This window comes from Ranitomeya imitator, chromosome 1, assembly GCF_032444005.1.
Source record: "Ranitomeya imitator isolate aRanImi1 chromosome 1, aRanImi1.pri, whole genome shotgun sequence".
Classification (NCBI taxonomy): domain Eukaryota; kingdom Metazoa; phylum Chordata; class Amphibia; order Anura; family Dendrobatidae; genus Ranitomeya; species Ranitomeya imitator.
In genome coordinates, this window is record NC_091282.1 from 448,219,215 (window position 1) to 448,244,863 (window position 25,649).

The 25,649-nt window shown below is 44.9% G+C and overlaps 1 protein-coding gene across 1 annotated transcript in view; it reads left to right on the forward strand.

Annotated features, from left to right (window-relative positions):
- LOC138675793 (programmed cell death 1 ligand 2-like) overlaps nucleotides 1-25,649 on the forward strand; it is a 166,430-nt gene that overhangs the window by 108,029 nt on the left and 32,752 nt on the right. Inside the window, exon 6 of the mRNA XM_069764328.1 lies at nucleotides 12,674-12,796. Coding sequence (XP_069620429.1) covers nucleotides 12,674-12,796 — 123 coding nt within the window. The remainder of the gene's footprint in view (nucleotides 1-12,673; nucleotides 12,797-25,649) is intronic.

The following is a 25,649-nucleotide window of genomic DNA, read 5'->3' on the forward strand; positions in this document are numbered from 1 at the left end:
ATTAAGAACCTCAGAAATCCTATACGGACCAATGAAACGAGGCTTAAACTTAGGAGAAGAAACCTTCATAGGAATATGACGAGATGACAACCAAACCAAATCCCCAACACAAAGTCGGGGACCCACACAGCGTCTGCGATTAGCGAAACGTTGAGCCTTCTCCTGGGACAAGGTCAAATTGTCCACTACATGAGTCCAAATCTGCTATAACCTGTCCACCACCGTATCCACACCAGGACAGTCCGAAGACTCAACCTGCCCTGAAGAGAAACGAGGATGGAACCCAGAGTTGCAGAAAAACGGCGAAACCAAGGTAGCCGAGCTGGCCCGATTATTAAGGGCGAACTCAGCCAAAGGCAAAAAGGACACCCAATCATCCTGATCAGCAGAAACAAAGCATCTCGGATATGTTTCCAAGGTCTGATTGGTTCGTTCGGTCTGGCCATTAGTCTGAGGATGGAAAGCCGAGGAAAAAGACAAATCAATGCCCATCCTAGCACAAAAAGCTCGCCAAAACCTCGAAACAAACTGGGAACCTCTGTCAGAAACGATGTTCTCTGGAATGCCATGTAAACGAACCACATGCTGGAAGAACAATGGCACCAAATCAGAGGAGGAAGGTAATTTAGACAAGGGTACCAAATGGATCATCTTAGAGAAGCGATCACAAACCACCCAAATGACCGACATTTTTTGAGAGACGGGGAGATCCAAAATAAAATCCATAGAGATATGTGTCCAAGGCCTCTTCGGGACCGGCAAGGGCAAAAGCAACCCACTGGCACGAGAACAGCAGGGCTTAGCCCGAGCACAAATCCCACAGGACTGCACAAAAGAACGCACATCCCGCGACAGAGACGGCCACCAAAAGGATCTAGCCACTAAATCTCTGGTACCAAAGATTCCAGGATGACCAGCCAACACCGAACAATGAACCTCAGAGATAACTTTATTCGTCCACCTATCAGGGTCAAACAGTTTCTCCGCTGGGCAACGATCAGGTTTATTAGCCTGAAATTTTTGCAGCACCCGCCGCAAATCAGGGGAGATGGCAGACAAAATTACTCCCTCTTTGAGAATACCCGCCGGCTCAGACAAACCCGGAGAGTCGGGCACAAAACTCCTAGACAGGGCATCCGCCTTCACATTTTTAGAGCCCGGAAGGTACGAAACCACAAAGTCAAAACGGGAGAAAAACAGCGACCAACGAGCCTGTCTAGGATTCAACCGTTTGGCAGACTCGAGATAAGTCAAGTTCTTGTGATCAGTCAAGACCACCACGCAATGCTTAGCTCCTTCAAGCCAATGACGCCACTCCTCGAATGCCCACTTCATGGCCAGCAACTCTCGATTGCCAACATCATAATTTCGCTCAGCAGGCGAAAGCTTCCTGGAAAAGAAGGCGCATGGTTTCATCACCGAGCAATCAGAACTTCTCTGCGACAAAACAGCCCCCGCTCCAATTTCAGAAGCATCAACCTCGACCTGGAACGGAAGCGAAACATCTGGTTGACACAACACAGGGGCAGAAGAAAAACGACGCTTTAACTCTTGAAAAGCTTCCACAGCAGCAGAAGACCAATTGACCACATCAGCACCCTTCTTGGTCAAATCGGTCAATGGTTTAGCAATACTAGAAAAATTACAGATGAAGCGACGATAAAAATTAGCAAAGCCCAGGAACTTTTGCAGACTCTTCAGAGATGTCGGCTGAGTCCAATCATAGATGGCCTGGACCTTAACAGGGTCCATCTCGATAGTAGAAGGGGAAAAAATGAACCCCAAAAATGAAACCTTCTGAACACCAAAGAGACACTTTGATCCCTTCACAAACAAAGAATTAGCACGCAGGACCTGGAACACCATTCTGACCTGCTTCACATGAGACTCCCAATCATCCGAGAAGACCAAAATATCATCCAAGTATACAATCAGGAATTTATCCAGGTACTCTCGGAAGATGTCATGCATAAAGGACTGAAACACCGATGGAGCATTGGCAAGTCCGAAAGGCATAACTAGGTACTCAAAATGGCCCTCGGGCGTATTAAATGCAGTTTTCCATTCATCGCCCCGCTTAATACGCACAAGATTATACGCACCACGAAGATCTATCTTGGTGAACCAACTAGCCCCCTTGATCCGAGCAAACAAATCAGATAGCAGCGGCAAGGGGTACTGAAATTTGACCGTGATTTTATTTAGAAGGCGGTAATCTATACAAGGTCTCAGCGAACCATCCTTCTTGGCCACAAAAAAGAACCCCGCTCCCAATGGCGACGATGACAGGCGAATATAACCTTTCTCCAAGGACTCCTTCACGTAACTCTGCATAACGGCGTGCTCAGGTACAGATAAATTAAACAGTCGACCTTTAGGAAACTTACGACCAGGAATCAAATCGATAGCACAATCACAATCCCTATGCGGAGGTAGGGCATTGGACTTGGGCTCATCAAATACATCCCGGTAATCAGACAAGAACTCTGGGACCTCAGAAGGGGTGGATGACGAAATAGACAGAAATGGAACATCACCATGTACCCCCTGACAACCCCAGCTGGACACAGACATTGATTTCCAATCTAATACTGGGTTATGGACTTGTAGCCATGGCAACCCCAACACGACCACATCATGCAGATTATGCAACACCAGAAAGCGAATATCCTCCTGATGTGCAGGAGCCATGCACATGGTCAGCTGGGTCCAGTACTGAGGCTTATTCTTGGCCAAAGGCGTAGCATCAATTCCTCTCAATGGAATAGGACACTGCAAGGGCTCCAAGAAAAACCCACAACGCCTAGCATACTCCAAGTCCATCAAATTCAGGGCAGCGCCTGAATCCACAAATGCCATGACAGAATAAGATGACAAAGAGCAGATCAAAGTAACGGACAAAAGAAATTTTGACTGTACCGTACCAATGGTGGCAGACCTAGTGAACCGCTTAGTGCGCTTAGGACAATCGGAGATAGCATGAGTGGAATCACCACAGTAGAAACACAGCCCTTTCTGACGTCTGTGTTCTTGCCGTTCAACTCTGGTCAAAGTCCTATCGCACTGCATAGGCTCAGGTTTATGCTCGGATAATACCTTCAAATGGTGCACAGATTTCCGCTCACGCAAGCGTCGACCGATCTGAATGGCCAAAGACAGACTCATTCAGACCAGCGGGCATGGGAAATCCCACCATGACATCCTTAAGGGCTTCAGAGAGACCCTTTCTGAAAATAGCTGCCAGCGCACCTTCATTCCATTGAGTGAGCACGGACCACTTTCTAAACTTCTGACAATAAATCTCTATCTCATCCTGACCCTGACACAGAGCCAGCAAATTTTTCTCTGCCTGATCCACCGAATTAGGTTCATCGTACAGCAATCTGAGCGCCAGGAAAAACGCATCAATATTACATAATGCAGGATCTCCTGGCGCAAGGGAAAATGCCCAGTCTTGAGGGTCGCCACGTAATAAAGAAATAATGATCCTAACTTGTTGAACTGGGTCACCAGAGGAGCGAGGTTTCAAAGCCAGAAACAGTTTACAATTATTTTTGAAACTCAGAAATTTAGCTCTATCTCCAGAAAACAAATCAGGAATAGGAATTCTTGGTTCTAACATAGAATTCTGAGCCACAAAGTCTTGAATATTTTGTACTCTTGCAGTGAGATGATCCACACATGAAGACAGACCTTTAATGTCCATCACTACACCTGTGTCCTGAACCACCCAAATGTCTAAGGGAAAAAAAAGGCAAAACACAGTGCAAAGAAAAAAAAATGGTCTCAGATTTTCTTTTTTCCCTCTATTGCGAAGCATTAGTACTTTGGGCCTCCAGTACTGTTATGATTAGGTAATTCAGAACCACAATGGACCTTGAAGTTCAGAGCACACAAAGTGACCTGACAATAACCAAAAGACATAGGACGAGCCCTGAGACGTGGGAACTCTGCTGACCGCAATCCCTAATCCTATCCAACCACACTAGAGGCAGCCGTGGATTGCGCCTAACGCTCCCTATGCAACTCGGCACAGCCTGAGAAACTAGCTAGGCCTAAAATAGAAAAATAAGCCTACCTTGCCTCAGAGAAATACCCCAAAGGAAAAGGCAGCCCCCCACATATAATGACTGTGAGTAGAGATGAAAATACAAACGCAAAGATGAAATAGATTTAGCAAAGTGAGGCCCAACTTACTGAACAGACCGAAGATAGGAAAGATAACTTTGCGGTCAACACAAAACCCTACAAACAACCACGCAGAGGGGGTAAAAAGACCCTCCGCACCGACTAACGGTACGGAGGTGCTCCCTCTGCGTCCCAGAGCTTCCAGCAAGCCAGAAAAACCAATTAAGCAAGCTGGACAGAAAAAATAGCAAACAAAAATAACACAAGCAAACCTTAGCTTATGCAGAGCAGACAGGCCACAGGAACGATCCAGGAGGAAGCAAGACCAATACTAGAACATTGACTGGAGGCCAGGAGCAAAGCACTAGGTGGAGTTAAATAGAGCAGCACCTAACGACTTCACCACATCACCGGAGGAAGGAAACTCCGAAGCCGCAGTACCACTCACATCCACCAACGGAAGCTCATAGACAGAATCAGCCGAAGTACCACTTGTGACCACAGGAGGGAGCTCTGCCACAGAATTCACAACAGGCTGCCAATTATAAAAATCCACTAAAAAACCCACTTCGTCACCTCCTTAGTTAGGGAAAAATAATAAAATTCTAAAAAACGTATTTATTTTCATTTTCTCGTTAGGGTTAGGGTTGGGGCTAAAGTTAGGGTTAGGATTAGGGTTGGGGCTAAAGTTAGGGTTAGGGCTACATTTAGGGTTGGTGTTAGGTTTCTGGTTGGAGTTAGGGTTGGGGTTGGGGCTAAAGATAGGGTAGGGTTGGGGCTAAAGTTAGGGTTAAGGTTGGGGCTAAAGTTAGGGTTGGGGCTAAAGTTAGGGTTGGGGCTAAAGTTAGTTCTCCAAACGCGACATGGCATCTGATCTCAATACCAGCCTATTCTGCCTTGAAAAAGGAAAACAGTGCTCCTTCCCTTCCGAGCTCTCCCGTGCCCCCAACATATGATGTATCAGCGACAAATTGGACAACAACTTTTGGGGTCCAATTTCTTCTGTTACCCTTGGGAAAATAAAAAATTGGGGGCAAAAAGATCATTTTTTGTGAAAAAAATTGATTTTTTATTTTTATGGCTCTACATTATAAACTTCTGTGAAGCACTTGGTGGGTCAAAGTGCTCACCACACATCTAGATAAGTTCCTTAGGGGGTCTACTTTCCAAAATGGTGTCACTTGTGGGGGGTTTCAATGTTTAGGCACATCAGGGGATCTCCAAACGCAACATGGCATCCCATCGCAATTCCAGTCAATTTTGCATTGAAAGTCAAATGGCGCTCCTTCCCTTCCGAGCTCTGCCATGCACCCAAACAGTGGTTTACCCCCACATATGGGGTATCAGCGTACTCAGGACAAATTGAACAACAACTTTTGAGGTCCAGTTTCTTCTGTTACGCTTGGGAAAATAAAACAAATTGGAGCTGAAGTAAATTTTTTGTGAAAAAAAGTTAAATGTTCATTTTTTTTTAAACATTCCAAAAATTCCTGTGAAACACCTGAAGGGTTAATAAACTTCTTGAATGTGGTTTTTAGCACTTTGAGATGTGTAGTTTTTAGAATGGTGCCATACTTGGGTATTTTCTATCATATAGACCCCTCAAAGTGATGTGGTCCCTAAACAAAATGGTGTTGTAAAAATGAGAAATTGCTGGTCAAATTTTAACCCTTATAACTCCCTAACAAAAAAAAATTTGGGTTCCAAAATTGTGCTGATGTAAAGTAGACATGGGAAATGTTACTTATTAAGTATTTTGTGTGACATATCTCTGTGATTTAAGGGCATAATAATTCAAATTTGCAAAATTGCAAAATTTTTAAAATTTTCGCTAAATTTCCGTTTTATTTCACAAATAAACAGGTAATATCAAAGAAATTTTACTACTATCATGAAGTACAATATGTCAGAATCATCAGGATCCGTTGAAGCCTTCCTGAGTTATAACCTCATATAGGGACAGTGGTCAGAATTGTAAAAATTGGCCTGGTCATTAAAAGGAACCTGTCACCTGAATTTGGCGGGCCCTTTTTTCGGTCCGATGGGTGGTGTTTTTGGGTCTTTTATTCACCCCTTCCTTTCCTGCTGGCTGCACGCTGGCCCCAATATTGTCTTAAAGTTGATTCGCCTTCCTCCGTAGAACACGGGTGCGCAAGGCAATCTTGCCTTGTGCACGCGCAGTATGTGCAGCGCCCCAGAGACCTGGTCGTTGCAGTATGTCGCTCTGCCACTAAGGGGAGTGATGGTACGTCTGATGGCACTAAAGGAGTTCACCTGACCAGGTATCACAGTCACACACTACACTTCACACTCCGGCCACTAGGGGGAGCAACAGGTTCTATTTATTAGGCCACTCCTCACACTTTGGTAAAACTGGGGGTTGGATAGGAAGTTAGTCAGAAGCTGACTGGGTTTTGTCCAGGCAACATCCCGTGGCAGGGGGTGTTGCGGGGAAGATTCAGGGGGGTCCCGGTCAGGCGTGGGAACCTGGCAGGCACCTAGCAACAAGGATAGAACGTTACGGAGCCGCGCCTGCGCTACCCTGCGGCGGCATCTAAAGAAAGGACACGAAGCGAAGTATATTGTGGAGAAGTGAGAAACGAGATCAAAGCACAAAGGAGATATCCAGTAGGAGTCGTGCCTCGAGATCGGCAACATCCTACTGAGGCGCGTAGCCGGGGGCCAGAACGCCGAGGAAGTAACTGACTCCAAGCATTACTTCAAACAGAGGCAGGACAGTTGATTATAGGTTGGCTGTCTAACATACTTCACCTAAGAAGACATAGGGGGCTAAGTTGGAGAGGGGCGTCTCTAGGGTCTCAGAATAGCTCTGAGCCTTCCCGTCAAACGGGTGCGTCCTAGCCATAACATACTGGGGGACGAAGCAGAACATCAGAATAGAAACGACAGTTGTGAGGACTATCCCGAATGCTCAGCAGGGAAGGACTGCAACACACAGGCGCTAGTGGTAGGCACTGATTTCCACCTGCAAAGGGAACTCTGGATGTGCCCTCGGACCGGCCGGTCTCAGACAGCCCTGTTAACAGTGCTCCAGATTGAGGATCCTGAAGTCATCAGTAAAGAGGCAAAGAGACTGCAACCCTGTGTCCTCGTTATTAACTGCGCCTCACACCATCGCCGCCTACACTACTGGGAAGCCCTGGGGATACACTTCACCTGTGGGAAGGTATACCATCTAGCTGCCATTCCATCACCCCAGCGGACCCCGAGGCAGCGTCGGTCGCCCTGACCGAACACCACAGGTGGTGTCACGAACCCTTGACAAACTACTATCAACCCTTTCATTGGACGCCCCTTAGCAGGGTCATGGACCGGGTCCCGCCACCGTGACAACCCCAGAACCGGGACAGAGAGGACCGGTACCGAGTAACCTGTGGCCCTGTGTCTGGGGGCGCTCCATATGCTTTGCCCAACTGCGGGCAAAGCCAAAAAGCATTAGTGCGCATGCGCCGGTGCACTATGTCCCGGAACACAGCAAAATACTTCCGGGACATAGTACACCGGCGCATGCGCACTAATGCTTTTCGGCTTTGCCTGCAGTTGGGCAAAGCATACTGCACGTGCGCAAGGCAAGATTGCCTTGCGCACGCATGTTCTATGGAGGAAGGTGAATCAACTTCAAGACAATATTGTGGCCAGTGGGAAAGGAAGGGGTGAATAAAAGACCCGAAAACACCGCCCATCGGACCGAAAAAAGGGCCCGCCAAATTCAGGTGACAGGTTCCCTTTAACGTGCAAACCACTATTGAGGGTAAAGGGGTTAATATTTTACAATTTGCTTTACTGTCGTCATACTCTGATAGCTGTAACTTTTTTTGTAGATGGACTTATATAAGGGCTTGTTTTTTTGCACTAGAAGATGACATTTTTATTGGTACCATTTGTTTTTGTATATATATTTTTTTATCACATTTTATTTTGTTTTGTGTGTCACTATGACGAAAAAGCTATATTTTTGTTGTGGTTTTCTTTGTACGGTGTTCACCAAACAGGTTAAATAATATGACAGTTTTATAGATTGTTTTGTTCCAGACGTGGCGATGACAAATATGTGTACTTTTTTTTCCTTCTTTTTTGTGAAAAAACTGCTTTTTGCTTTCAAAATATAGTTCCATTTTTTTGTACTTTCACTTGTATTTTTTCACATTTTTAAAAAACTTTATTTCACTTTTTTTATTTTCTTGCTTAGTCACAGGATGGGATATGAACTTTTCCTTGTCTGATCGCAGACCTAATGCTCCGCAATGCTTCTGCAGTCCTGAGGGTGATGATTTTTAAAATCTAGTTTGACAAAAATTCTAAATAGTATGTTTGCATCGATAAATCACAGTGTATAAGCTGACATGGTGATATATAAATGTTGGATGAATAATCTTATTGCAATATGTGAGCCAGCATTAGCTTTCTGGAAGTAGCTGATATATATAGCTGTTGTGTCGGTAACAGATTCTCGGTCTAGTAGTATGTCATTTTAGGATGAATGGTTGCCATTATCTTTCTGGTATGTTTTCTGGTACATTCATTGTCTGTTCTATTTCGAGACTGTTTAATTACTTTATCAGATGCCTAATTGCACATTTCACATACTGGCCTGGCTGTGTGGAGAATAGAGTAGAAAATCACTTTATTGGCAGATCAGGTACTATTGGAGGCTTTTGCAGTCCACAATCCACATGTAGCAGGATAATTTCACCCATAATTCAGAGCTTCCCCAAATTTGACATGTGGATATTGCCGTAAATTTGCAGCCGATACATGGTAAAATTCATGGCAGAAAATATCAATCAGGCCGAGGGCTCGTTCACACGACCGTATTTTAATTCCGAGTGCAATCCGACAAAACATTGCATCGTACTCAGAGCAACTTAGTCTATGGAGCCTAGCACATGTCAGATTTTTTTCCCTCAGCCTGAGTTTTTCTGAAGAGAAAATCACAGAATGCACAATTCGCATCCATAAATTGCATTGCACTTGGCCATGCAACTCAATGAGTCCGTCAAAAAATCGGACCGCACTCGTATGACATCCGAGTGCATTCCGATTTTCACAAACTGACAGAACGGAGTAGATTTTTTTCCCCCATCTTCTCCACAAATGACAAACACGGTCTGACCATGATTAAGGCTCAATAACCAAAACGTGTTAGTTTTTCTGTGGGTCCCCTGTGGTTTGCCAAGTAACCTTTGCTGTTTTTTAAAAATGTATTAATAAATCTGAAATTGCATCTACAATCATACCTATCATCGCTGGAGAATTCTTCCTTGTTTCTTTTATTCCAATCGGTACTGAGTATTCTGCTTGTTTCTTTTTTTAAATCCACCATATGGTTATAGATAGAAGCACTTTTTTATTTAGTGCTGTATTTTATGGTCTTTGCTAAGAGTGTGGTCCTTGTATGGTTCTCTGGGGGTGCCGTTAGACTGTTCCACATTATTACCCTGTGAATCACCATGTTATCACCACAAGACTTGGCACTAAATAAAAAGATCCATATCTCTCGACCCCCTATGGTGGATTTAAAAGAAAAGTTAAAAGCAGAATACTCAGGGGAGCAAAGGGAATAAAATAAAAATAAAAATTTAACATTTTGACCTGCTGACAGGTCTTTTTTAATGGTGAGACAGTATAGGTGCAGATCGGGACTTTTTTGGGTTTTGGTCAGGTCACATTCCACCTCTTTATGGCAAAAGAAGTTATACATAATAATAAGTAGGTTAAACTGAGCACTCTTGTGACTTGTATACCAGCAACATGACCTTGTACTGTATTCCTCAGTTGTCACTATTGTAATAGGTTTGTGGCTTCTCATATTATTGTCTTCTTGATAGTTTTTATAGTTTTGTGTGATTGCCAACATGTTGTAATGTTTTTCCTGGTGATATAATAAAGGATTACTTTTTTTAGAATCTTTCTAAAGCATCGATATTTCTAATTGAAACTTCCTGGTAGTTTCTATAGTATCTTCATGAAGAATAGAATGATCACAATCACAAAGTAATCTTATTTGCATTGCATAATACTTGTCAATAATAATCTTTAAGTGAGTATTCAATGTGTATGTGGACTAACATTCAGCCAGAAAAGGTTATCATGATGCAGGAAATGCATGCAAGGAATTACTTGACAAGGGAAAATTTTTCTTGTATTGAAAGGCTCAGTTTCCTTGTTCTTGTGGCATTCATGATACATTGCAGTAATGATTTTCGCAGTAATGATATGTATCAATTTGTACTTATTGCACCATAGTAAAAATACCATAATAGATAGGAGTGAGATGTCCCATGTGATGAGCATTTTTCTTTTCATAGAGATCTCAGATCACAAGGGAAGTACACAGTAATAACAGATAAAAAAATCTCTGTCATTTAAAGAAGCACTCACGTCTATATTTTTTTTATTAAAAGTGCGTATATGTGTATGAAATGTAGTGTGAGTGTATTAATATACTCACCTAACGCTGAGCTCTCCGGTGTCTAGCGAGGGTCTTCTGCTCTTCTCAGTGGCGTCACCACAAATGAGACCTGACGGCTCATTTTACACTCTATGAATGAGCCGGAAAGAACAGCAATGGACCCCGGAGAAAGCAGCGGTAGGTGAGTATATTAATACACTCGCATTACATTCACATTGTAACCGATCACTTGCTACATGCAGCTTGGTAGTGTTCACCAGAAGGTAACTACTGTAACTCTCTGCAAGCAGGAAAGTTTATTACATGTTCAAAAACTTCCAGCTCTAGCATGAAGTGAAAAAACAAAAACCAAAAAGTCAATAAATGTCCTGGGCTCACACATTTACTAAACAGTTCTTTATTGGTAGCCCTTAGCAGGGGCTGTGCAACATAATCAAGGTTTTTTGACCTCCACACACAGACCTAAGTTAAGAGGTGCTCCCATCTCCACATCCAGGCACAATGTGAGCTGGTCAGCTACCCTTTTAACTCCGCTTTCAAAACATCTCTATTTATTCAGTATCAAATATGAGCACCAAGCGCAGGCATACCTGCACTACATGCCTTGGCTGCTATCAGTGAGCTTATTAATGGTTGTCTGAGAAATGTTCTGCCATGCTTAATGCACTTTTGCATGTAAATCATCAAAACCCACTGCTGGCTGCTCCCTTTGCAATTGCCAACCAATGATGTCTGAGATGTACTTAATGGGATACAAGTCCGGAAACACTACAGGCCATGGTAGCATGAGCAACATGCTGCCTGACCACGTGTTGAAAAACCTGGGACATTTTCACATTCCCTTGTGAAGGCCTCTTCATGGCGCTGCATATGTGTTCTCCAGACCAATCTCTGGCTATATCAACGATTAAGAGGATAGCCCTCCATTCCAGCCTCCATTTCAGTCTTGCTCTGCACCCTGATGGCCTTGAGAGCAGTGGTTTGAGGTCACTGGAACACCTGTAGCTGGAAGTCTTGCAGCCCAATGTCGTATAATCACCTTCTAATGATTTGTAGAAACACTGTTTGATCTCTTAGGCTTGGCAAGTGACAACTAATTTCACTTGCAGTACAGAAGGTATCACTAAGCACCATTCTTCTGATCTGATGAGACCATGTGGTCAACACCACAAAGATGCCTTCACAAGAGAAAGTCACACCAGTCCTACTCCCTGGATTATGGTGTGGGGTTGGCATAATGTACGATTGCTGGACCCCTCTAGTCTTAATTCCAGGTATAATAACAGCCCACCATTTCATTGATTTGGTTATGGAAGCAGTGGTTTAACCATTTCTTCTAAGTGTCCCACCCAGGAGACGTTTTCCACACAACAACACCAGGCTGCATGTTACTCGTGCTACTGTGAGCAGCTTGCATGGCCCAAACCTGCTAAATTGGCCTGCAGTGTATCCGGTCTTGTCTCCCATTGAGCACATCTTGGATGTCATTGGTTGATAATTGCAAAGGGGTCTTTGCATGCCCAAGTGCATTAAGCTTGGCAGAACATTCCTCAGACAAGCATGAATACCCTTATTGGTATCATGCCAAGCCATGAAGTATGTGTAATTCTGCAGTTTCCTTTGAATTCTGCCTTTTTTCTACATTGGTCTTAATAAAAAGCTTCTGGAGTATGATGCACCTATTTTATTGCTACTGTCATAGGGTCAGGTAAATGGACATGTAGTCCAATGTGTTTTCCTTCTGCTGTCACATTACCTACCTCTAAACATATACCTACTAGTTATTATGTAAAATATATACACGTCGGCATCTGATGGACTTCACTCACCATCTTGACACAGGGCATGTGCACACATATCCATCTTTCTCATACTTTGTGTGGGAGAATTGGACACTATTTAATTCACAGACAGCAGAAAGGCTAGAACTACCATTTAGCATGCCAGACACCATTACATCCTATAAAATTGCTTACCATATTTAACAATTACTCCACATATTAACTTTTGAATATTTATTGTAGCTTTATAATTTTGCTGAACTTTAATAAATTATATTGTGATTGGTAAGGCCTTATCTACAGCTAATTTATTTTTCATTAGTTTCCTTAGATTCTCGTCATCAACCGCATACACCATTACATATATCGATCATAGCAGCTGTAATTGGACTTCTGGTGATTTTAATTATTGTAATCGTGATTCTATTTAAAAAAAAGTACTTCAAGAAAAAAGGTATCGTATAATCTCAACACATAAAAATCTCAACTGTATTGCTATTTGATGCTCAGTCGACCACATCTTGCTGCAAGGCCGTAAATCATGTCCAAGGAGCATAGAAACCATTATAGTCAATGGCCCCATAAGCGCATATGCCTGAATCGCACTTTGCAGGGTTTGGGTGCAAGTAAAAACAGAGCCACTGAACGCTTGCTAAAACGTTATGTGAACATAGCCATATGATCATTTCAAATAAAAGCAGGTGATAATTTTAACTGTTCCTAAGTCTTATAGCTATACATTATTATTGTATAGTTGTTAAAATAATAATAATAATAATTTTTATTTATATAACGCCAACATATTCCGCAGCGCTTTACAAATTATAGAGGGGACTTGTACAGACAATAGACATTACAGCATAACAGAAATACAGTTCAAAACAGATACCAGGAGGAGTGAGGGTCCTGCTGCTCGCAAGCTTACAAACTATGAGGAAAAGGGGAGACACGAGAGGTGGATGGTAACAATTGCTTTAGTTATTCGGACCAGCCATAGTGTAAGGCTCGGGTGTTCATGTAAAGCTGCATGAACCAGTTAACTGCCTAAGTATGTAGCAGTACAGACACAGAGGGCTATTAACTGCATAAAGTGAATGAGAACATAATGTGAGGAACCTGATTTTTTTTTTTTTTTTTAAATAGGCCACACAGGGATCGTTAGGTTAATGCATTGAGGCGGTAGGCCAGTCTGAACAAATGAGTTTTTAGGGCACGCTTAAAACTGTGGGGATTGGGGATTAATCGTATTAACCTAGGTAGTGCATTCCAAAGAATCGGCGCAGCACGTGTAAAGTCTTGGTGACGGGAATGGGAGGTTATGATTATTGAGGATGCTAACCTGAGGTCATTAGCGGAGCGGAGGGCACGGGTAGGGTGGTAGACTGAGACCAGAGAGGAGATGTAGGGTGGTGCGGAGCCATGGAGTGCTTTGTGGATGAGGGTAGTAGTTTTGTACTGGATTCTGGAGTGGATGGGTAGCCAGTGTAATGACTGGCACAAGGTAGAGGCATCGGTGTAACGGTTGGTGAGGAATATGATCCTGGCAGCAGCATTCAGGACAGATTGGAGCGGGGAAAGTTTGGTAAGAGGGAGGCCGATTAGTAGAGAGTTACAATAGTCCAGACGAGAATGAATAAGTGAAACAGTAAGAGTTTTTGCAGAGTCGAAAGTAAGAAAAGGGCAAATTCTAGAAATGTTTTTGAGATGCAGGTAAGAAGAGCGAGCCAGTGATCGGATGTGGGGGGTGAATGAAAGGTCAGAATCAAGGATGACCCCAAGGCAGCGGGCATGTTGCTTTGGAGTAATGGTGGAACCGCACACGGAGATGGCAATGTCAGGCAAAGGAAGGTTAGTAGAGGGAGAGAACACGAGGAGTTCAGTTTTTGACAGGTTTAGTTTCAGATAGAGGGAGGACATGATGTTAGAGACAGCGGTAAGACAATCACTGGTGTTTTCTAATAAGGCAGGCGTGAGATCAGGAGAAGAAGGATAATTGGGTGTCGTCAGCATAGAGGTGATACTGGAAACCAAATCTACTGATTGTTTGTCCAATAGGGGCAGTATACAACGAGAAGAGGAGGGGGCCTAGGACTGATCCTTGAGGAACCCCATGTTGTGAATTCTGTTGTCAAGCTCCCTCCTGTGGTCATGAATGGTACTTCGGCTGGTTCTGTCCATGGGCTTCCTCTGGTGGTTGTGAGTGGAGCTGCTGCTTCTGAGTTTCCTTCCACAGGTGACGAGGTTAATTCGTTAGCTGGCTGCTCTATTTAACTCCACTTAGATCATTGCTCCATGCCACCTGTCAATGTTCCAGTATTGGTCTTGTTCTCTCCTGGATCGTTCTTGTGACCTGTCTTCCCAGCAGAAGCTAAGTTCCTGCTTGCTTTTCTCTGGTTTGCTATTTTTCTGTCCAGCTTGCTATTTTGATTTTGTCTTGCTTGCTGGAAGCTCTGGGAAGCAGAGGGAGCGCCTCCGCACCGTGAGTCGGTGCGGAGGGTCTTTTTGCGCCCTCTGCGTGGTCTTTTTGTAGTTTTTTGTGCTGACCGCAAAGTTACCTTTCCTATCCTCTGTCTGTTCAGTAAGTCGGGCCTCACTTTGCTAAATCTGTTTAATCTCTGTGTTTGTAATTTTATTCTTTACTCACAGTCATTATATGTGGGGGGCTGCCTTTTCCTTTGGGGAATTTCTCTGAGGCAAGGTAGGCTTTATTTTTCTGTCTCTAGGGCTAGCTAGTTTCTTAGGCTGTGTCAAGTTACATAGGGAGCGTTAGGAGCAATCCACGGCTATTTCTAGTGTGTGTGATGGGATTAGGGATTGCGGTCAGCAGAGTTCCCATGTCTCAGAGCTCGTCCTATATTATTAGTAACTATCAGGTCATTCCGTGTGCTCTTAACCACCAGGTCCATTATTGTCCTTACCACCAGGTCATAACAGTACAGATGGCCATAAGTATTAATGCATCTCAATAGAGGGATAAGAGAAGTGCTGAGACCATTTTTTTTCTTTGCAGTGTGTTTTCTCTCTTTTCCCCTTTACCTCTGGGTGGTTCAGGATACAGGTGTAGATATGGACATTCAAGGTCTGTCCTCTTGTATGGATAATATCACTGCAAGGGTACAAAACATTCAAGATTTTGTGGTTCAGAATCCGATGTTAGAGCCTAGGATTCCAATTCCTGATTTGTTTTTTGGGGATAGATCTAAGTTTCTGAATTTCAAAAATAATTGTAAATTGTTTCTTGCTTTGAAACCTCGCTCCTCAGGTGACCCTGTTCAACAAGTGAAAATCATTATTTCTTTGTTACGTGGCGACCCTCAAGACTGGGCATTTTCCCTTGCGCCAGGAGATCCGGCATTGCGTGATGTTGATGCATTTTTTCTGGCGCTCGGATTGCTTTATGATGAACCTAATTCAGTGGATGAGGCAGAGAAAATCTTGCTGGCTCTGTGTCAGGGTCAGGATGAGGTGGAGATGTGTTATGATTAGGTAATTCAGAACCACAATGGACATTGAAGTTCAGAGCACACAAAGTGACCTGACAATTACCAATAACAAAGGACGAGCTCTGAGACGTGGGAACTCTGCTGACCGCAATCCCTAATCCTAACACACCACACTAGAGGTAGCCGTGGATTGCGCCTAACGCTCCCTATGCAACTCGGCACAGCCTGAGAAACTAACTAGCCCTGAAGATAGAAAAATAAGCCTACCTTGCCTCAGAGAAATTCCCCAAAGAAAAAGGCGGCCCCCCACATATAATGACTGTGAGTAAGATGAAAATACAAACACAGAGATGAAATAGATTTAGCAAAGTGAGGCCCGACTTACTGAATAGACCGAGGATAGGAAAGATAGCTTTGCGGTCAACACAAAAACCTACAAACAACCACGCAGAGGGGCAAAAAGACCCTCCGCACCGACTAATGGTACGGAGGTGCTCCCTCTGCGTCTCAGAGCTTCCAGCAAGCAATAAAAACCAATAAAGCAAGCTGGACAGAAAAAATAGCAAGCAAAAATAACACAAGCAAAACTTAGCTTATGCAGGATAGACAGGCCACAGGAACGATCCAGGAGGAAGCAAGACCAATACTAGAACATTGACTGGAGGCCAGGATCAAAGCACCAGGTGGAGTTAAATAGAGCAGCACCTAACGACTTAACCTCATCACCTGAGGAAGGAAACTCAGAAGCCGCAGTACCACTCTCATCCACCAAAGGATGCTCATAGACAGAACCAGCCGAAGTACCACTCTCGACCACAGGGGGGAGCTTGGCCACAGAATTCACAACAGTACCCCCCCCTTGAGGAGGGGTCACCGAACTCTCACCAGAGCCCCCAGGCCGACCAGGATGAGCCACATGAAAGGCACGAACCAGATCGGCAGCATGGACATCAGAGGCAAAGACCCAGGAATTATCTTCCTGACCATAACCTTTCCACTTAACCAGATACTGGAGTTTCCGTCTCGAAACATGAGAATCCAAAATCTTCTCCACTATATACTCCAATTCCCCTTCAACCAAAACCGGAGCAGGAGGATCAATAGATGGAACCACAGGTGCCACGTATCTCCGCAACAATGACCTATGGAACACGTTATGGATGGAAAAAGAAGCTGGAAGAGTCAAACGAAAAGACACAGGATTAAGAACCTCAGAAATCCTATATGGACCAATGAAACGAGGCTTAAATTTAGGAGAGGAAACCTTCATAGGAATATAACGAGATGACAACCAAACCAAATCCCCAACACGAAGTCGGGGACCCACACAGCGCCTGCGGTTAGCGAAACGTTGAGCCCTCTCCTGGGACAAAGTCAGATTGTCCACCACATGAGTCCAGATCTGCTGCAACCTATCCACCACAGTATCCACAAAAGGACAGTCCGAAGACTCAACCTGCCCTGAAGAGAAACGAGGGTGGAACCCAGAATTGCAGAAAAACGGCGAAACCAAAGTAGCCGAGCTGGCCCGATTATTAAGGGCGAACTCAGCCAAAGGCAAAAAGGACACCCAATCATCCTGATCAGCAGAAACAAAACATCTCAGATATGTTTCCAAGGTCTGATTGGTTCGTTCAGTCTGGCCATTTGTCTGAGGATGGAAAGCCGAGGAAAAAGACAAATCAATGCCCATCCTAGCACAAAAGGCTTGCCAAAACCTCGAAACAAACTGGGAACCTCTGTCAGAAACGATGTTCTCTGGAATGCCATGTAAACGAACCACATGCTGGAAAAACAACGGCACCAAATCCGAGGAGGAAGGCAATTTAGACAAGGGTACCAAATGGACCATCTTAGAGAAGCGATCACAAACCACCCAAATGACCGACATTCTTTGAGAGACGGGGAGATCCGAAATAAAATCCATAGAGATATGTGTCCAAGTTCTCTTCGGGACCGGCAAGGGCAAAAGCAACCCACTGGCACGAAAACAGCAGGGCTTAGCCCGAGCACAAATCCCACAGGACTGCACAAAAGAACGCACATCCTGCGACAGAGACGGCCACTAAAAGGATCTAGCCACCAAATCTCTAGTACCAAAGATTCCAGGATGACCAGCCAACACCGAACAATGAACCTCAGAGATAACTTCATTCGTCCACCTATCAGGGACAAACAGTTTCTCCGCTGGGCAACGGTCAGGTCTATTAGCCTGAAATTTTTGCAGCACCCGCCGCAAATCAGGGGAGATGGCAGACAAAATGACCCCCTCTTTGAGAATACCCGCCGGCTCAGACAACCCCGGAGAATCGGGCACAAAACTCCTAGACAGGGCATCCGCCTTCACATTTTTAGAGCCCGGAAGGTACGAAACCACAAAGTCAAAACGGGAGAAAAACAGCGACCAACGAGCCTGTCTAGGATTCAACCGTTTGGCAGACTCGAGATAAGTCAAGTTCTTGTGATCAGTCAAGACCACCACGCGATGCTTAGCTCCTTCAAGCCAATGACGCCACTCCTCGAATGCCCACTTCATGGCTAGCAACTCTCGATTGCCAACATCATAATTTCGCTCAGCAGGCGAAAATTTCCTGGAAAAGAAGGCGCATGATTTCATCACTGAGCAATCAGAACTTCTCTGCGACAAAACAGCCCCTGCTCCAATTTCGGAAGCATCAACCTCGACCTGGAACGGAAGCGAAACATCTGGTTGGCACAACACAGGGGCAGAAGAAAAACGACGCTTCAACTCCTGAAAAGCTTCCACAGCAGCAGAAGACCAATTGACCACATCAGCACCCTTCTTGGTTAAATCAGTCAATGGTTTAGCAATGCTAGAAAAATTAGCGATGAAGCGACGATAAAAATTAGCAAAGCCCAGGAACTTCTGCAGACTCTTCAGAGATGTTGGCTGAGTCCAATCATAAATGGCCTGAACTTTAACAGGGTCCATCTCGATAGTAGAAGGAGAAAAATGAACCCCAAAAATGAAATCTTCTGAACACCAAAGAGACACTTTGACCCCTTCACAAACAAAGAATTAGCACGCAGGACCTGGAACACCATTCTGACCTGTTTCACATGAGACTCCCAATCATCCGAGAAGACCAAAATATCACCCAAGTATACAATCAGGAATTTATCCAGGTACTCTCGGAAGATGTCATGCATAAAGGACTGAAACACTGATGGAGCATTAGAAAGTCCGAATGGCATAACCAGGTACTCAAAATGGCCTTCGGGCGTATTAAATGCTGTTTTCCATTCATCGCCCCGTTTAATACGCACAAGATTATACGCACCACGAAGATCTATCTTGGTGAACCAACTAGCCCCCTTAATCCGAGCAAACAAATCAGACAGCAGCGGCAAGGGGTACTGAAATTTGACCGTAATTTTATTTAGAAGGCGGTAATCAATACAAGGTCTCAGCGAACCATCCTTCTTGGCCACAAAAAAGAACCCTGCTCCCAATGGCGACGATGACGGGCGAATATGACCCTTCTCCAAAGATTCCTTCACGTAACTCCGCATAGCGGCGTGCTCAGGTACAGATAAATTAAACAGTCGACCCTTAGGAAACTTACTACCAGGAATCAAATCGATAGCACAATCACAATCCCTATGCGGAGGTAGGGCATTGGACTTGGGCTCATCGAATACATCCCGGTAATCAGACAAGAACTCTGGGACCTCAGAAGGGGTGGATGATGAGATAGACAGAGATGGAACATCACCATGTACCCCCTGACAACCCCAGCTGGACACAGACATTGATTTCCAATCTAATACTGGGTTATGGACTTGTAGCCATGGCAACCCCAACACGACCACATCATGCAGATTATGCAACACCAGAAAGCGAATATCCTCCTGGTGCGCAGGAGCCATGCACATGGTCAGCTGGGTCCAATACTGAGGTTTATTCTTGGCCAAAGGCGTAGCATCAATTCCTCTCAATGGAATAAGACACTGCAAGGGCTCCAAGACAAACCCACAACGCCTAGCAAACTCCAAGTCCATCAAATTCAGGGCAGCGCCTGAATCCACAAATGCCATGACAGAATAGGAAGACAAAGAGCAGATCAAAGTAACGGACAAAAAAAATTTCGACAGTACCGTACCAATGTGGCAGACCTAGCGAACCGCTTAGTGCGCTTAGGACAATCGGAGATAGCATGAGTGGAATCACCACAGTAGAAACACAGCCCATTCTGACGTCTGTGTTCTTGCCTTTCAGCTCTGGTCAAAGTCCTATCGCACTGCATAGGCTCAGGTTCATGCTCAGATAATACAGCCAAATGGTGCACAGATTTACGCTCGCGCAAGCGTCGACCGATCTGAATGGCCAAAGACATAGACTCATTCAGACCAGCAGGCATAGGAAATCCCACCATGACATCCTTAAAGGCTTCAGAGAGACCCTTTCTGAAAATAGCTGCCAGCGCACATTCATTCCATTGAGTGAGCACGGACCACTTTCTAAACTTCTGACAATAAATCTCTATCTCATCCTGACCCTGACACAGAGCCAGCAAATTTTTCTCTGCCTGATCCACTGAATTAGGTTCGTCGTACAGCAATCCGAGCGCCAGAAAAAACGCATCAATATTACATAATGCAGTATCTCCGGCGCAAGGGAAAATGCCCAGTCTTGAGGGTCGCCACGTAATAAAGAAATAATGATCTTAACTTGTTGTACTGGGTCACCAGAGGAGCGGGGTTTCAAAGCCAGATATAGTTTACAATTATTTTTAAAATTCAAAAACTTTGCTCTATCTCCAGAAAATAACTCAGGAATAGGAATCTTAGGTTCTAACATAGGATTCTGAACCACTAAATCTTGAATATTCTGTACATTTATAGCGAGATTATCCATCAAAGAGAACAGACCTTGAATGTCCATGTCCACACCTGTGTTCTGAACCACCCTGATGTAAAGGGGAAAAGAAAGACAGAACACAGTGCAAAGAAAAAAAAATGGTCTCAGAACTTCTCTTTTCCCTCTATTGAGAAGCATTAGTACTTTGGGCCTCCAGTACTGTTATGATCAGGTAATTCAGAACCACAATGGACATTGAAGTTCAGAGCACACAAAGTGACCTGACAATTACCAAAAACAAAGGACGAGCTCTGAGACGTGGGAACTCTGCTGACCGCAATCCCTAATCCTAACACACCACACTAGAGGTAGCCGTGGATTGCGCCTAACGCTCCCTATGCAACTCGGCACAGCCTGAGAAACTAACTAGCCCTGAAGATAGAAAAATAAGCCTACCTTGCCTCAGAGAAATTCCCCAAAGGAAAAGGCAGCCCCCCACATATAATGACTGTGAGTAAGATGAAAATACAAACACAGAGATGAAATAGATTTAGCAAAGTGAGGCCCAACTTACTGAATAGACCGAGGATAGGAAAGATAGCTTTGCGGTCAACACAAAAACCTACAAACAACCACGCAGAGGGGCAAAAAGACCCTCCGCACCGACTAACGGTACGGAGGTGCTCCCTCTGCGTCTCAGAGCTTCCAGCAAGCAAGAAAAACCAATAAAGCAAGCTGGACAGAAAAAATAGCAAGCAAAAATAACACAAGCAAAACTTAGCTTATGCAGGATAGACAGGCCACAGGAACGATCCAGGAGGAAGCAAGACCAATACTAGAACATTGACTGGAGGCCAGGATCAAAGCACCAGGTGGAGTTAAATAGAGCAGCACCTAACGACTTAACCTCATCACCTGAGGAAGGAAACTCAGAAGCCGCAGTACCACTCTCATCCACCAAAGGAAGCTCATAGACAGAACCAGCCGAAGTACCACTCTCGACCACAGGAGGGAGCTTGGCCACAGAATTCACAACAGAGATGTATTGTCAGAAGTTTAGGAAGTGGTCTGTACTCACTCAGTGGAATGAATGTGCCCTGGCAGCAATTTTCAGAAAGGGTCTCTCTGAAGCCCTTAAGGATGTCATGGTGGGATTTCCCATGCCTGCTGGTCTGAATGAGTCTATGTCTTTGGCCATTCAGATCGATCGACGCTTGCGTGAGCATAAAGCTGTGCACCATTTGGCGGTATTATCTGAGCATAGACCTGAGCCTATGCAATGTGATAGGACTTTAACCAGAGCTGAACGGCAAGAACACAGACGTCGGAATGGGCTGTGTTTTTACTGTGGTGATTCCACTCATGCTATCTCCGATTGTCCTAAGCGCACTAGTCGTTTCGCTAGGTCTGCCACCATTGGTACGGTACAGTCGAAATTTCTTTTGTCCATTACTCTAATTTGCTCTTTGTCATCCTATTCTGTTATGGCATTTGTGGATTCAGGCGCTGCCCTGAATTTGATGGACTTGGAGTTTGCTAGGCGCTGTGGTTTTTTCTTGGAGCCCTTGCAGTATCCTATTCCATTGAGAGGAATTGATGCTACGCCTTTGGCCAAGAATAAGCCTCAGTACTGGACCCAATTGACCATGTGCATGGCTCCTGCACATCAGGAGGATATTCACTTTTTGGTGTTGCATAATCTGCATGATGTGGTCGTTTTGGGGTTGCCATGGCTGCAGGTCCATAATCCAGTGTTGGATTGGAAATCTATGTCTGTGTCCAGCTGGGGTTGTCAGGGGGTACATGGTGATGTTCCATTTTTGTCTATTTCGTCATCCACCCCTTCTGAAGTTCCGGAGTTTTTGTCGGATTACCGGGATGTATTTGATGAGCCCAAATCCAGTGCCCTACCTCCTCATAGGGATTGCGATTGTGCTATCAATTTGATTCCTGGTAGTAAGTTTCCTAAGGGCCGACTGTTCAATTTATCTGTGCCAGAGCACGCCGCTATGCGGAGTTATGTAAAGGAATCCTTGGAGAAGGGTCATATTCGCCCGTCGTCGTCACCATTGGGAGCAGGGTTCTTTTTTGTGGCCAAGAAGGATGGTTCTTTGAGACCTTGTATTGATTACCGCCTTCTTAATAAGATCACAGTCAAATTTTAGTACCCTTTGCCGCTGCTGTCGGATTTATTTGCTCGGATTAAGGGGGCTAGTTGGTTCACCAAGATAGATCTTCGTGGTGCGTATAATCTTGTGCGTATTAAACAGGGCGATGAATGGAAAACAGCATTTAATACGCCTGAGGGCCATTTTGAGTACCTGGTTATGCCATTCGGGCTTTCCAATGCTCCATCAGTATTTCAGTCCTTTATGCATGACATCTTCCGAGAGTACCTGGATAAATTCCTGATTGTATATTTGGATGATATTTTGGTCTTCTCGGATGATTGGGAGTCTCACGTGAAGCAGGTCAGAATGGTGTTTCAGGTCCTTCGTGCGAATTCTTTGTTTGTGAAGGGGTCAAAGTGTCTCTTTGGAGTTCAGAAGGTTTCATTTTTGGGGTTCATTTTTTCCCCTTCTACTATCGAGATGGACTCTGTTAAAGTCCAGGCCATTTATGATTGGACTCAACCGACATCTGTGAAGAGTCTGCAAAAGTTCCTGGGCTTTGCTAATTTTTATCGTCGCTTCATCAGTAATTTTTCTAGTGTTGCTAAACCGTTGACTGATTTGACCAAGAAGGGTGCTGATGTGGTCAATTGGGCTTCTGCGGCTGTGGAGGCTTTTCAGGAGTTGAAGCGTCGTTTTTCTTCTGCCCCTGTGTTGTGTCAGCCAGATGTTTCGCTTCCGTTTCAGGTCGAGGTTGATGCTTCTGAGATTGGAGCAGGGGCTGTTTTGTCGCAAAGAAGTTCTGATGGCTCGGTGATGAAACCATGTGCCTTCTTTTCTAGAAAGTTTTCGCCTGCTGAGCGTAATTATGATGTTGGCAATCGAGAGTTGTTGGCCATGAAGTGGGCATTCGAGGAGTGGCGTCATTGGCTTGAAGGAGCCAAGCATCGCGTGGTGGTCTTGACGGATCACAAGAATTTGACTTATCTCGAGTCTGCCAAACGGTTGAATCCTAGACAGGCTCGTTGGTCGCTATTTTTCTCCCGTTTTGATTTTGTGGTTTCGTACCATCCAGGCTCTAAGAATGTGAAGGCTGATGCCCTGTCAAGGAGTTTTGTGCCCGACTCTCCGGGTGTTCCTGAGCCGGCGGGTATTCTCAAAGAGGGGGTAATTTTGTCTGCCATCTCCCCTGATTTGCGGCGGGTGCTGCAAAAATTTCAGGCTGATAGACCTGACCGTTGCCCAGCGGAGAAACTGTTTGTCCCTGATAAATGGACTAGTAGAGTTATCTCTGAGGTTCATTGTTCGGTGTTGGCTGGTCATCCTGGAATCTTTGGTACCAGAGATTTGGTGGCTAGATCCTTTTGGTAGCCGTCTTTGTCGCAGGATGTGCGTTCTTTTGTGCAGTCCTGTGGGACTTGTGCTCGGGCTAAGCCCTGCTGTTCTCGTGCCAGTGGGTTGCTTTTTCCCTTGCCGGTCCCGAAGAGGCCCTGGACGCATATCTCTATGGATTTTATTTCGGATCTCCCTCTCTCTCAAAAGATGTCGGTCATTTGGGTGGTTTGTGATCGCTTCTCTAAGATGGTCCATTTGGTACCCTTGTCTAAATTGCCTTCCTCCTCTGATTTGGTGCCATTGTTTTTCCAGCATGTGGTTCGTTTACATGGCATTCCGGAGAACATCGTTTCGGACAGAGGTTCCCAGTTTGTTTTGAGGTTTTGGCGAGCCTTTTGTGCTAGGATGGGCATTGATTTGTCTTTTTCCTCGGCTTTCCATCCTCAGACAAATGGCCAAACCGAACGAACTAATCAGACTTTGGAAACATATCTGAGATGCTTTGTTTCTGCTGATCAGGATGATTGGGTGTCCTTTTTGCCTTTGGCTGAGTTCGCCCTTAATAATCGGGCCAGCTCGGCTACTTTGGTTTCGCCGTTTTTCTGCAATTCTGGTTTCCATCCTCGTTTCTCTTCAGGGCAGGTTGAGTCTTCGGACTGTCCTGGTGTAGATACTGTGGTGGATAGGTTGCAGCAGATTTGGACTCATGTGGTGGACAATTTGACATTGTCCCAGGAGAAGGCTCAACGTTTTGCTAACCGCCGGCGCTGTGTGGGTCCCTGACTTCGTGTTGGGGATTTGGTTTGGTTGTCGTCTCGTTATGTTCCTATGAAGGTTTCCTCTCCTAAGTTTAAGCCTCGTTTCATTGGTCCGTATAAGATTTCTGAGGTTCTCAATCCTGTGTCGTTTCGTTTGACCCTTCCAGCTTCTTTTGCCATCCATAATGTATTCCATAGGTCATTGTTGCGGAGATACGTGGCGCCTGTGGTTCCATCCGTTGATCCTCCTGCCCCGGTGTTGGTTGAGGGGGAGTTGGAGTATGTGGTGGAGAAGATTTTGGATTCTCGTATTTCGAGACGGAAACTCCAGTACCTGGTCAAGTGGAAGGGTTATGGTCAGGAAGATAATTCCTGGGTCTTTGCCTCCGATGTTCATGCTGCCGATCTGGTTCGTGCCTTTCATTTGGCTCGTCCTGGTCGGCCGCCTGGGGATTCTGGTGAGGGTTCGGTGACCCCTCCTCAAGGGGGGGTACTGTTGTGAATTCTGTTGTCAAGCTCCCTCCTGTGGTCATGAATGGTACTTTGGCTGGTTCTGTCCATGGGCTTCCTCTGGTGGTTGTGAGTGGAGCTGCTGCTTCTGAGTTTCCTTCCACAGGTGACGAGGTTAATTCGTTAGCTGGCTGCTCTATTTAACTCCACTTAGATCATTGCTCCATGCCACCTGTCAATGTTCCAGTATTGGTCTTGTTCTCTCCTGGATCGTTCTTGTGACCTGTCTTCCCAGCAGAAGCTAAGTTCCTGCTTGCTTTTCTCTGGTTTGCTATTTTTCTGTCCAGCTTGCTATTTTGATTTTGTCTTGCTTGCTGGAAGCTCTGGG